Below are 12,607 nucleotides of genomic sequence, written 5' to 3'. Positions count from 1 at the left end.
TTTTTTAAGCTACCTGAGCAGCCTGGTGCCTGAGCATGTGGTTGGCTATCACTAGCATCAGAATTTTGGCTGGGAGGTTTTGCGCAAAGCAGAATATAGACTTGAATTAAGCTATTGTGTTTCTGCAGAACCAGTGTAAGAATAAGCAAAGTTGCTAGCTTACTGTTGATGACAGAGAACTATACGCATGTAGAAGCGAGGCAGATGAAAAGTTAAGTGCGTTAGTTTAGTAACTCCTGTAGATACAGCAGAAAACATAAATGTGGAAAATGAGAGAACTTTGGAAAATCGGTTACCATAAGCTGCTAGTAGCAGAAAGTCATGGTGCATGCATGCTTTGTGTCAAATGACCTTCAGCTAGCTTTGAGCGAAAGGGTGACTGTTGCTCTTCTCTGTTTGCTCTTGGAGGTTTGGACAGACCTTTGACAGGATGTTGGGATTTCTGAAGAAGCCGGTTGTGGTTACTGCGGAAATAAATGTGAACCTCATGACGTTGACTGTGATGGGATTAGTAAGCCGTCTTTGGGGGCTTTCCTATCCACGGGCTGTAGTGTGAGTAGAATAGTTTATTTTCTACTAGAATGACACAAGACTTTTGTTTTCAAATGTTTTTGAGTAAGAATGCAGGAGCAGAAGAGCAGAACTTGCCTGTTGTCAACTTCTGTAAATACGGCGATCGTGTTTCCCTAAAAGAAACTTCTGAGGGGAAGGTAAAGGGGCAAAGCCACTGTGCTTCATTGTATTCTTAGCTTTCTGCCAAAAAAAATCAGTGTTTCGTTTCTTAGTATCCCTGTAGCCTGCAGGATGCTTCCCGTTAGATTTGACATGTTTCTGCCTTTTGTGTTTCAGTTTTGATGAAGTTTATTATGGCCAATTTGTTTCGCTCTACATGAAGAGGATCTTTTTTGTGGATGACAGTGGCCCACCTTTTGGCCATATGCTGCTAGCTTTGGGAGGTAGGGCATCTCGTGAAATTGAGAGGTATCTGTTGCCTGTTGCTGTGGAAGAGAGAAGCGCTGGTTAGAAATGAGTTGTTGGATCCTGTTACTGGGCAAAAGCACAAGGCAGATGAGAGATTCTGATGTAGAGAGAATTAGGATTTCCCTTATTTAGTATTGTTAGGGGGCTATTGCATGAGTACTGGGGAGGTGATGAAGCCATGTATCCATTACCTCATCGTTACCCAATCCTTTGGATAAAGAGAAAGGTAAGATGAGAACTGCTACTGACTAGAGGCCTGAGTTCCTTTCTGTAGCTGAGATAACACACAACATAAAAGTGTCTGAATGGGAAGGAGAGATTAAATATACATGTAACTTTGTCACTGAGAATCTGTTGTTCCCAATTTATATTCTTTGTGCCTCTGCACATTATCAAGCGCTGCTGCAGGCAAAACAGTAGGAAAGAGGACCCTTTTGGGAAAGAGGCCTTTCGTGCATGGAAAAGGTCTGTGTTTGGGAAATGGTTCCAGGACTAATTTAGCACCAGATTTATACTTGTTGTGAGACTGGAAATTCTGAGTTGTTTCTTTATGTTGTAGGTTACTTGGGAGGATTTGATGGAAACTTCTTATGGAACAGGATTGGAGCTGGTAAGAGCTGATTTTAACTGTCTCATTCTTTTGAGAAAATAAGCAGTATTTCAGCAGCTGACAGATTCCTTTTGCCTGACTCGTGGAAATAACACTTTATCTGACACCTTTGCTTCTCCTCTTAAATAAGTCTTCTGCAGGTCTCTAATGGAACTTTAAGGCATTATGATTCCATAGCACAGATTTTTAAAAATCAGTTAAAACGGTTTAAGCAGTACAAGATGGACAATAAATTATTATTATTAACAGCAGGAGTTCAATTCAACAACTTGTTGTAGTCATAAGGAGTTCTGTATTGATCCATCTTCTCTGCAATTAATAGTTTCCAAATTTGTGCATCACTGTTGTTTCATATTTCAGAATATAGCATGAATGTTCCTGTTTGGTCCTTGCGACTCCTGCCAGCACTGGCTGGTGCTCTCTGCGTGCCTTTAGCATACCAGATTTTGGTAGAACTACAGTTCTCCCACTGTGCTGCACTTGGAGCTGCTCTTCTGATTCTCTTAGGTAAGATTATTCCCCTGGGCCCCATTCTTCATACAGGGGGAGAAGGGGCCCTTTTCCCCATGTGAATTTTTAGGGTGCATAAAAGGCTGGAGTAGCATCTCCCTACAGAATGCTAACAACACGTCGGAGCCCACTTTCCACCCTGGCCTGTATCAGCCTCTGCTGAGCCTCTCTGGTCCACTTACAGCTCTGCAGCAGGCTGCCGTTCTAGACAGAGGCTTTATACAGGTTCGTTTCGTTATTAAGCAAAGTGAGCCGCCTTAACAGCCTCACAGAAAGCCACGTTTTTTGCATCCAAACAGGCCTGTACTCTCTTCCTCAGAGTTTTACAGGATGAGTTACAACATACTGGTTTTTAACAGCAGGATGACCCTACTTACAGTCAGAGCTCATCAAATTTCTTAATCTCCAAACTGCAGCAAACCAGTCTGTGTCCTTAGCACCATAGTTTGACACTGTTCTGGTGTGTATAACAACTCAGTTGTGGAGTTTTTTTCTCTGAGGATCTGCTGGTACTGCCTGAAAGGGAAGGAGCCTCTTAGCAGCCCTTTAGCAATCTGGTCAGAGAAACCTCTCCTAGCTACCGGCTGCTCTGATTCTGGCTCAGGGAATCCTGCACAAAGCACAAAGCAGCTAATTGCAGCTCCCTTTTTTGAAGATTTGTCATCATGCTCATTGCCTGCTGGGGTCACTGCCTTGACTCTCTTTGCCTGGAGAAGCACCTCTCTGGATTTCCCAGCATTGATTTCCTCTGCCTTTGTAGGCAAGCACGGCACCTTTTATCTGTCTCCTGCCAGACTTTACTGCTTGCCCACCTCTTTGTCCTTGGAGACAGTTATGGCCATGTACTTTGCTCCTGCTGGAAGGTTTTTGTCCCTTTAAACCCAACACCTCCCTATTACAGCCAGTAAGATTGCAAATGAATTGGCTGTCCTTGAAGGGGCAGGTTCTTTTGTTGGATAATGATGTGATTGTCTGAGGTGGCACTTGCCTATAGATAAGTTTGTCTAATTTTGTGTCTCTCTCTCTCTTTTCCAACAGAGAACTCTTTGATCACTCAGTCAAGGTTCATGCTCCTGGAATCAATACTGATTTTTTTTATCCTCCTTGCAGTTTTGTCCTACCTGAAGTTCTACAATCTGCAAAGGCACAGGTAAAGCTGGATTGTCTCCCATCCTTTTGGATATTCTTGTTAATGACTCTTTTTTTGTCACAGACTGTGTGGTTTTTTTCTGTAAGTCACTTCACCATTCTGCAACTCGCTTCACCTGTCTGTAAAATCCAATGCTTTGACCTCTCATATGGCTGGCCCAGAAGTTTTCTGTTCTGAGCAGCATTAAAGACTGTTTTAACTGGTAGCAAGGTTGTCTTTTTTATTTTACAATAAAAATAAAATCCCTTGGGAGCACTTCTTTGCCCACCCAGATTTTTTTATTAGAAGGTTTCCTTCTGTGCACAGAAACACTGATGATAACAGGTCACTTAATGCTCCTTTGTTACTGTTTACAGGCACTGAATTTAGAGGTCCTTATCTCTTCTTGTGATTTCACATGTTCTCTGATCCTTGCAGAGGATAAAGTAATCTTTAGTAAAGTAAAATTATCTTTAAACTGAGCCCAGCAAGTGATTTAATACATTTCTTTTATCTATAGTATCAGAAGGCAGGTGGCGTTCAGTTTTACTTTTCAGGATAGAGAGAAGTACATTTTACAGTGCCTTGGAGGTCAAAACTGAGAGTTGGTGGCATGGGAGGTTCAGAATGAGATGCCTCTTGAGTAGAGTAAGGAGTAGTGGAGTCCTGCAAGTTTTTTTCAAGTTAAATTACCTGAATTCAGGATCCTAAGAAGGTGCACAGATCTCACCATAACATCCTTTCCTTTGTCCGTTTATTTAAGTTCCTTCTCTGGAAGCTGGTGGTTTTGGCTTCTGTTGGCTGGAGTAGCTTGTTCTTGTGCAGTTGGGTAAGTGACGATGTCTGTCTTTGTTTTAGAAAGCTGACTTTCCTGTCTGATGTCTGATGTATCAGTGGGGCTTTGGATTTTGAAGACTGATTCTTGGTGCTGTTCTGAGCAGACTTCTCCATGACTTTTTAATGAGTTAGATTGTTTCTATAGAGAGGATGTCCATTCACAGTGGGCAATACCAGGCATTAGAGGGTACTGTCCTGGAAAGAACAAAATGCATTTCTCAGAGATGGCTTTATGTTAGAAATTAGCATCTGCATTTCACCCCTCCCTCCTACTTGCCTCAAGATTCAGTAAGTCTGAATTTAGGGACTCTGTGCTTTGTGATCTGCCACCTTCTTACTAAGAAGGTTCTCTGTCACTGCAGTTATTTAATGTAATTGGCAAACAAATGACATCTTCTGGTGTCAAAGCCTTGAGGCTTATTATGGTGTTGTACCAAACTTGTCATGGACCGAAGTCCTTACACTTTAATGCATCCTGTTCAAGAGAAAGTTTGAATGTTCATGTAATTGTGTAGTTTTTAACTGTGTTCATTTTTTATGCACTTTCTTCTCAGAGTGAAATATATGGGCCTGTTTACCTATGTGCTGCTCTTGGCCATCGCAGGACTCCACTTCTGGCACATGATAGGAGACCAGAACTTGTCAAATGTAGGTAGCACAACATGCAAAATATATTATGTGTAACTTTTCAGTGCAGGAGCCAGCCAGAAGCCTTGCAATCCCACAGATAACAATGCTGGCTGTTGCTGGTTTTTGTGCTGAAATTCCTTGCCGTAGTCTGGAAACCCTCCAATAACAATGCTGGCTGTTGCTGGTTTTTGTACCGAAATTCCTTGCCATAGTCTGGAAACCCTCCTGTCACAGAGCAGTTTCCCAGCTCAGTTGCTGGGGAAGATGGAGTTAAGTTTAAGAAAAACATGTGTGTGACTGGCTTTTCTGCTCTTATCCATGTCTTGGTGATTTGTGGCTCAAAACCTATACTGTTTCACATACCTCCTGCAAGCTGCAGTTCAGATCCTTGGTGGAAGTTATCCAGGTTTCCACAAAGTTATAGCTGAATGAGGGTGGTTGAGGAAACTTTAAAAAGACAAACAAAACAAGCCAAGTGCACTGGTATTTTTAATATTTTTAATATCTGGAGCATGAAACCAGTGAGTTCTCTGTGTTCTTCTAGGTTTCCTTGATGTGCCATTTTCTAGCTAGGGGAGTGGCCCTCATCATCATCCCAGTGGCAATGTACCTGTCCTTCTTCTATGTTCACTTGACTTTGCTGTATCGCTCTGGGCCTCATGACCAGATTATGACAAGTGCTTTCCAAGCCAGCTTAGAGGTAAAGGAAGTGTGCTCATGAAACTGATTTATTAGGGGAGAAGAGGGCGAAATCTGTCCTGTGTTCACTATTAGAAGAAAGGTGTGTAATCTTGTTCCTTTGATCCTGCATATTTGTTCCTTTTATGTCATTTAACTACTTTGCTGCCGTAGTACTGCTTTAAGATGAAGCAATAATGACCGAAATCCTAATAACAGCTGGAAAGCTTTTCCCAGTGAACCAAGAGCCATATATTCATTCTTCTGCTGAAGATTTGTTCTTTCCTACAGGAGGCTCCACAGAAGTAGATACAGTACTGAACTCTTAAGTGATGACGTTGTATACTGCAGGATGATACTATGATTTTCTGTACAAGAGTGCTTAGTCTGTCTTTTAGAACAGCCTGGCTTTAGGGGTATTCCCTAAGACCCCGTAGTCTTTCAGGCGTTGGTGAATATGGTGCTGCAAGTCTTGATTTTTGTAAATACAACCAAATGAGAAGACATTGTGCTAAGATACTGCTATATTAAAGTGACAGGTGACTCTTAATAGAATTTAAACAGCCTCTGGGTTGTTTCTTCTTTCTACTTATCCCATCATTATACTTCTCAGGGTGGGCTGGCTCGCATCACTCAGGGTCAGCCCTTAGAGGTGGCCTACGGCTCTCAGATTACTCTGCGGAACGTTTTGGGCAAGCCCATGCAGTGTTGGCTCCATTCTCACACGAATACTTATCCCATCAGGTGAGGAATCTGGTTGGGTCTGTATTGTTAGGGTGAAAGTATGCTCTGGTTCTTCACCTGCCAGTCCAAGTATCTCAGTTTGGGTCCTGGAAATCTTTATTAATCCTTTAGAGCACACTGCAGTCGCACAGATTCTCTGTGCTCTGTGGGAGTGGAGCCAGTGATCTGGTGCTGGGTTGTATTGCTATGATTCTGTGGAGCACAGAAATGCACTGTTACACATCTGGGGTTTTTTAACCTTCGGTACAGGTATGAGAATGGCCGAGGTAGTTCCCATCAACAGCAGGTGACCTGCTATCCCTTTAAGGATGTGAACAACTGGTGGATTGTCAAAGATCCTGGAATGTGAGTATGCAAGAGATTTAAATGCCAAGCTGCTGTAAGCATAGCTTCTATGTGCTTGCAAAACCTAACCAGGGCATAGCTTGGATTGGACATAACTGTTTTCTGCTTGTGGGCGTAGAGGTCATGTGTGATCTTGAGCAAGTAATTTCAGCTGCAGAGTTGGTAAGGGCAGCTCTTTGAACAGTCCTCCTCAATATGGTAAAAGCATTATTGAGGACTCCAAAATTCTGTCTGAACTGCTCCTGCCGGAATGTGGGCTGTGCTGTGCACAAGGGAAACTTCAAAGACTCATGAGACCAGTGGGAACTCTTCAGGTGCTTTGCATGAAAGGGAAGTTCTGCTTTTTGAAGTGTGTGAACCATGGCATTAGAGTGCCTTGATGAGTTTTATCAAACTTGAATGAGTCTCAGAGTAGAAATCACTTCTGCAGAATGAGTATTTCTTTGTATTTAAAGTGTGGGATGAGCTGTAGAATCTCCCACATTGGGAGGGATTCCAAGTGGGTGCCTGTGCCTGAGAGGCCTGGTTTGTGCTGAAGTGTTTTGCCATTGTAACCATCAGTGGAGAGCAGGAGTCGTTGTTCTTCCAGTTTCGCCAATAGAAGCCCTTGTGGGATATCATTTCATACTGATCAGAAGGTGGCTTTTGTAGGTTTCTTATGTTGCTCTGGGAACTATATAGAGTCCTGCCAGAAGGTCTGTGTGCCATTATGAGTCATATCCACATTGGGAAAGTTTGTCCCTACTGCAAACCTTTCAGGCAGAGATTCCAGCAGAACCACAGAGACTCGGTATCTTCTTAAAATTCTTCAAACTGGAGACTCCTATGAGCCCTGGAGGACGTGAAGGCCTTCTATAGAACAGTAAAATACAGGCACCAGTTAGGTGAACCGCAGCGTTCCCCCTTGCCAAAGGATGCCTTAGCCCTGTCCGGAAGCAAGATGAGAGTTTGGTCTTTGTGGTGGAGATAACCATTGCTCTCTTTTACAAAATTCTGCCAGAAGTGACATCAATTGTAGTACAAACAGCTGTCAGACCTCACTGGAGCGCTTACTCATTTCACAGAAGCCACCAAACAGCTCTGTGGTGGGAATAATCTGAACTCTCTCCTGACTGACCTGGATTCAGATTGCTGACCTAATGGCCGGGGTGTGGGTATCCCATTACCGATCCTCTGAGTCATTCTGCCCTTAACTCACCTTTGCCTTGATGAGCTTTGTTTCCATTCTGGTACAATCTACAGATGGCTTTAATTTCTCATCTTACTGCCTCAATGTCTGTCGCTGCCTGCAGCTTTTTGACCTATCCGTTTGGTCATGACAAGGTTGCATTATATATATAGAAGAATGTAACCATTTCCTCTTGGGTGTCACTCCATCAGGCAGCAGCTGGTGGTGAGTAACCCACCCCGTCCTGTCAGACACGGACACATCGTGCAGCTGGTCCACGGCATCACGACTCGGTACCTCAACACGTAAGTCCTTTCCTCATCCTCTGCTCTGCCAAGCCTGCTGGCTCATTCTGCTTTGTTGTCTCTCAGAATAACTGTTCGGGGGCTGAAGCACAGTGACTCCTGCATTCAGATATGTGATAAACTAACTGCCTGTTATTCATGGATTCTTGAAATGGTGGGGCTAGGAGGGACCTCATGTGGTTAGTTACAGAAACCATCCCTGTGGCCCAGAGAAAGGATGCTGTATGCTTATTTATTTTTGGCAGTTGACTTGGCAGGGGGATTTGATACTAATCACAAACTGTTCAGTGGCTGCTAGCTGTTTCTGGTCTTCTCTACTAGTAGCCTTTAGAGGGGCTAGTGGTGGTTTCACCGATGTTCGCATTTCATTATAGTTCTGCAGATTCCTAAATACATAGTTCCCTTGGTGAGTCTTCATCCTTGCCTCTTCACTGCTTCCGCTCCAGGCAGGTGTGGATATTCAGTATTTTGTGTGGCTCTTAACCCAGAGTCAGCTCTCCTGGACTTTGATGGCATACTTCTGCGTGAAGGATGTGCTCTGAAGTTAGGAAGAATCTGGTGTGCTCTGGCTGGTTGCCACAGATTCTTGCCTGTTTTGCAAAGACTCCAGTATGAAATTGCCTCCTGACTGCTTCCCAAAGGGTGTCTGCATGTCCTTGAATATCACTCAGGTTAGGAAGGGGGTTGTTCTGAGCTTGGGTTTTTGCTATGTCCCTTCCAAACCTAATTTGTTCGTTGTTGGAAGCCGTAGTGAACAGCGTCTCTGTTTGTCACAATCAGTGCTTGTTCTTCAGCCTGGCGTAGCAGGCATCTGTATTGGCTTCCTCTGAGCCTGTTCCTGGCAGCTCTTGGTAGCGAGGAGTGTTCTCTTTCAGAGTAAACAGTGCAATCTGTATAAATGAGTTACTTTTTGCTTTATTACTGAATCTGGTCTAAGCCAATTCAGTACCTTGATGAGTTTGCTTTTTATATGAATTTGGGAAATGGTGTTGGAGGATCTTACTTTGTCTTGTAGGCATGATGTTGCTGCCCCTCTTAGCCCCCACTCCCAAGAAGTTTCCTGCTATATTGATTATAACATTTCCATGCCAGCACAGAACCTCTGGAGAGTGGTGAGTGGTCAAAGGAAAGGGAAGTGCTCATCATGTTCCAGCAGAAACAGCTGAGACAACATGAAGATCAAAAGACCTCTTTCTGTTGTAGGAAATTGTAAATCGGGAGTCTGACACAGACGTGTGGAAGACAATTCTGTCAGAAGTGAGATTTGTTCACGTGAACACCTCTGCAGTGCTAAAGGCAAGTGGATTTACGTTTATTTGCCTGTAGCTTTTGCTCCACGCAGGTCTCATAATCTCATAAACTACTTAATCTCTCTGCTCCAAAATGCCGACACCACTAAAACAAATAACCAAGTAAGTAAATAAAAGGAAATGATAAACTTGCTCAATGTGATAAAAGAGCAGCATGTGTTTCAGGTAGTCATACTCATACTTCATTCCTTTTCAGCACGCAGAGCTGTCCTGCTACTCAGGAGGTTGTGACCACTGTGCACAACTGCGGCTTAGATACTGCCTCAGAAATTGATGCTGAGTCTGTGTGTAGTATGTGGCAGCAGCTGGAATAGTTAAGGATCTCTTCACAGAGCTTGCCAGAATCACTACCTTTATCGCTCTAGCATTTGTTGAGACAGTATTGTGTGATGGCTCTTCACATACTTTCTAGCAGTCCCTTGCTGTCGTCCAGTGCTCGGGCAGAGCCTGGGAACTTCCATCCTGAAGTTCAGATTGGCAGGGCTGTAAGTTTACACTCATCTTTCACTTTCAGCTCAGTGGAGCATCTTTACCTGAGTGGGGCTACCGGCAGCTGGAGGTGGTTGGAGAGAAGCTGTCGAAAGGCTACCACCAGAGCATGGTGTGGAATGTGGAAGAGCACAGATATGGGAAAAGTACGTCTCAGCCGTGTTCTTGAAGAAGATTTCTGTGACTGGGGGACACTTCATGTTGATGGGAAGGTGGTATTGTGTATACGTGTATTCAGCTCTAGCGTGATGTCAGAATCCATACAAATCCCCTCAGAGCGCTCTTGCAGTTGTACTATGTATTGGAGAAGGGCTCCCGGGCGTGTGAGGAGCCAGGGGGTATATCATATGTGCTCTCTCCCCTTTCTTGCTCTCTACCTGTTATGTGGTTATTTCTGAGCTGTGTTGTTTTCTTCCAGGCCAAGAGCAAAAAGAGAGGGAAGTGGAACTCCACTCTCCCACACAGGTGGACATAAGTAAAAACCTCAGCTTCATGGCAAAGTTCACTGAATTGCAAGTGAGTGTCTGGTTATTCCCTTCATCTTTCCTTCTGCTGCAGAGCAGGAGCCCGAGCATTTCTGCAAACTGTGAGCCTGAGGATTCATTGTTTGTTCCTTGCTGACAGTAGTTTGGCTTCCGCACTGAAAAAAATATTTCTAAATGCACTTACAAGGACGTTGGAGACCGATGCTATTCAGTAACAAATACCCAAGTGATTGTGTTAAAAAAAAAAAAGAAGGGGGGGGGAAATCAGTTGGGCACCCAGCAGCTGTCTGAAACTGAACTGTGATGTGTTTGTTGTACGTGCACTCAGTAGTGTTGGTGCCCCTTACTAACATTGTAGAAAGTCACTAAGGAAAGTGCATTATATAAGAACAAAATAAAACCATTGTATTGATCAGTATCCCAATATGCAAAATCTTTCTCCACTCCCAGGCTAGGAACTTCACGTCTTACCCCGGGAGCGGTTCCCCCATGCCTGCTATCTCAGTCATTGTTCCAATTCTGAAAGCCTTCTGTTTACTTTTTTTTTTTCCCTAGTGGAAAATACTCACATTAAAAAATGAAGACGCAGAACATAAGTACAGCTCCTCTGCTCTTGACTGGATCACAATGGACACAAATATTGCCTACTGGCTCCACCCGACCTCTGGTGTAAGTACGAGAGGTGGGAGAAAACGTCAGCCTGGTGAAGAAATCAGCCTTCACTTCAGATGTGAGTGTGAGAGCAAGGCGGCAGTTCCAGCTGAGGAGCTGCTCCAGGATGGGCTCTTCCTATATTAAGAATATATTTTCCCTGAGAGTTGGAGTTTGTTTTGTGGTTTGTTCTTTTTTTTGAGATGTGATACAGCTTTGACGGTAGTTGGGGTTTTTTTTTGGTTTTTTTTTTTTTGCAAAGGAAAAAACTGCAGTGTAAGAGTTCTTGCCATTATTGATTCCATTTAGAAGATGAATTCCTTTCCAAGAGCATCTTTTAAATTACATTACAAAAGAGTCTTAAAGCAGCAAAGTTTTTCAACTAGCTTTGTTCTAGGGAAGATCAGGTTAATAGCCAGGCACATTCTGATGTTTAATTTAGCAAGTATGTGTAGGTAATAGTTAAACCTACCTAAAAGAGCTGCAGCGTGTTCCTGCTTCCAGCTTAGCCCACCTCTGTCCTTCAGGCCCAGATCCACCTCCTTGGGAATGTTGTCACCTGGGCTTCAGCTAACGTTGCTGCTCTGGTCTACGCATGTCTTTCCCTGTGGTACTTGATACGACGAAGGAGAAAGATTTACGACATTCCTGAAGGTCTGATGCCATTGTGTATGTCTGTGTTGAGGTGGGGAGGGCTGTCGCTTGTTTGTTTGCTACACGTTAATGGCCCCAAAGCCACATTTTTTGCAACCATGTGCTTGGCTATGCTAGCACTTTTTTTCCTGTCCCGCTAACCCTGACATTTTTATTAGGGACACACAGATGTCTAGAGTAGCCCATGAAGAGACCGATTATAGTTATTGCCATATGACCACCACCTCGTGACACAATATAGTAGCCAGCATAATATTTATTTGAGCCATTCCCTGAATGTAAGACATGTCCAGGCCTCAGATTTGGATTTTACTGAGCCATTTTGTGATTATTTAAAAGAGGTGGATACTGGCTGTGTGGGGAGGGGGTTTATTTTAGATATGTTCTTTCCACCCGAGGTACCGGCTCCTCCATGTGGCTGGGCAGTTTTGTGCTGACCTTTCTAACAGTACATTTTGTTGTCGTGCTGTGAAGCTGCTTCATGTTGACAGTGATCTCTCTTGATGGGTACTCCATAAAAGTGTGACAAAACGTAACCATTTCCCTCAGTTGCGTGTGGTTAAGTTAAAGGTTGTATTAATTAGCACAAACTGGGGGAGGGGGGTAACACCACAAAACCCCCGAACCATGACAGTAGGCAACCTCTTGGAGACTTTAGGTTTCCAGGGACTGTGCTTTGAGGTATCTCCTGTCTCCTGCAGATGCGTGGCAGCTCTGGGTATCAGCCGGGGGGATCTGTGTTGGAGGCTGGGCTGTGAATTACCTGCCCTTCTTCCTGATGGAGAAAACACTTTTCCTGTACCACTACCTGCCTGCCCTCACCTTTCAGATTCTCCTGATACCCATCGTATTACAGCACCTCAGCGATCATCTCTGCAGGTATGTGGTTTTTAACAGATGATAGACAACAGAAGTGACACAGTTCTTTCCTCCAGGGTTGTCATCTTAGCGAGCTGCTGCAGGGAAAGCAGTGATTTTTCCAGCAGTGGCCATACCTTGTCATTTGCCTTTAGGGAAGACATAGGCCATATTTAGGTCTTCCTTCTGGATGAAGTGTTTGGCCAGCCTTGGTGTAACTTAA

General features: G+C 43.9%; 1 protein-coding gene across 1 annotated transcript in view; it reads left to right on the top strand.

Moving 5' to 3' along the window:
- The first annotated feature begins 411 nt into the window (after positions 1-411).
- POMT1 (protein-O-mannosyltransferase 1) overlaps positions 412-12,607 on the top strand; it is a 12,576-nt gene continuing 380 nt past the window's right edge. The window contains exons 1-18 of the mRNA XM_009706754.1: positions 412-552; positions 850-956; positions 1,541-1,591; positions 1,952-2,098; positions 3,140-3,251; positions 3,994-4,059; positions 4,622-4,715; positions 5,242-5,397; positions 5,989-6,119; positions 6,369-6,464; positions 7,845-7,937; positions 8,953-9,049; positions 9,141-9,233; positions 9,762-9,882; positions 10,155-10,252; positions 10,777-10,890; positions 11,400-11,526; positions 12,228-12,405. Coding sequence (XP_009705056.1) covers positions 431-552; positions 850-956; positions 1,541-1,591; positions 1,952-2,098; positions 3,140-3,251; positions 3,994-4,059; positions 4,622-4,715; positions 5,242-5,397; positions 5,989-6,119; positions 6,369-6,464; positions 7,845-7,937; positions 8,953-9,049; positions 9,141-9,233; positions 9,762-9,882; positions 10,155-10,252; positions 10,777-10,890; positions 11,400-11,526; positions 12,228-12,405 — 2,003 coding nt within the window. The 5' untranslated portion in view covers positions 412-430. The remainder of the gene's footprint in view (positions 553-849; positions 957-1,540; positions 1,592-1,951; positions 2,099-3,139; positions 3,252-3,993; positions 4,060-4,621; positions 4,716-5,241; positions 5,398-5,988; positions 6,120-6,368; positions 6,465-7,844; positions 7,938-8,952; positions 9,050-9,140; positions 9,234-9,761; positions 9,883-10,154; positions 10,253-10,776; positions 10,891-11,399; positions 11,527-12,227; positions 12,406-12,607) is intronic.

This window comes from Cariama cristata, unplaced genomic scaffold (genome assembly GCF_000690535.1).
Source record: "Cariama cristata isolate BGI_N322 unplaced genomic scaffold, ASM69053v1 scaffold33338, whole genome shotgun sequence".
In the NCBI taxonomy this organism is placed as follows: Eukaryota; Metazoa; Chordata; class Aves; order Cariamiformes; family Cariamidae; genus Cariama; species Cariama cristata.
Note: the sequence above shows the minus strand (reverse complement) of the source record. Positions and strands in the feature narration are given on the sequence as shown.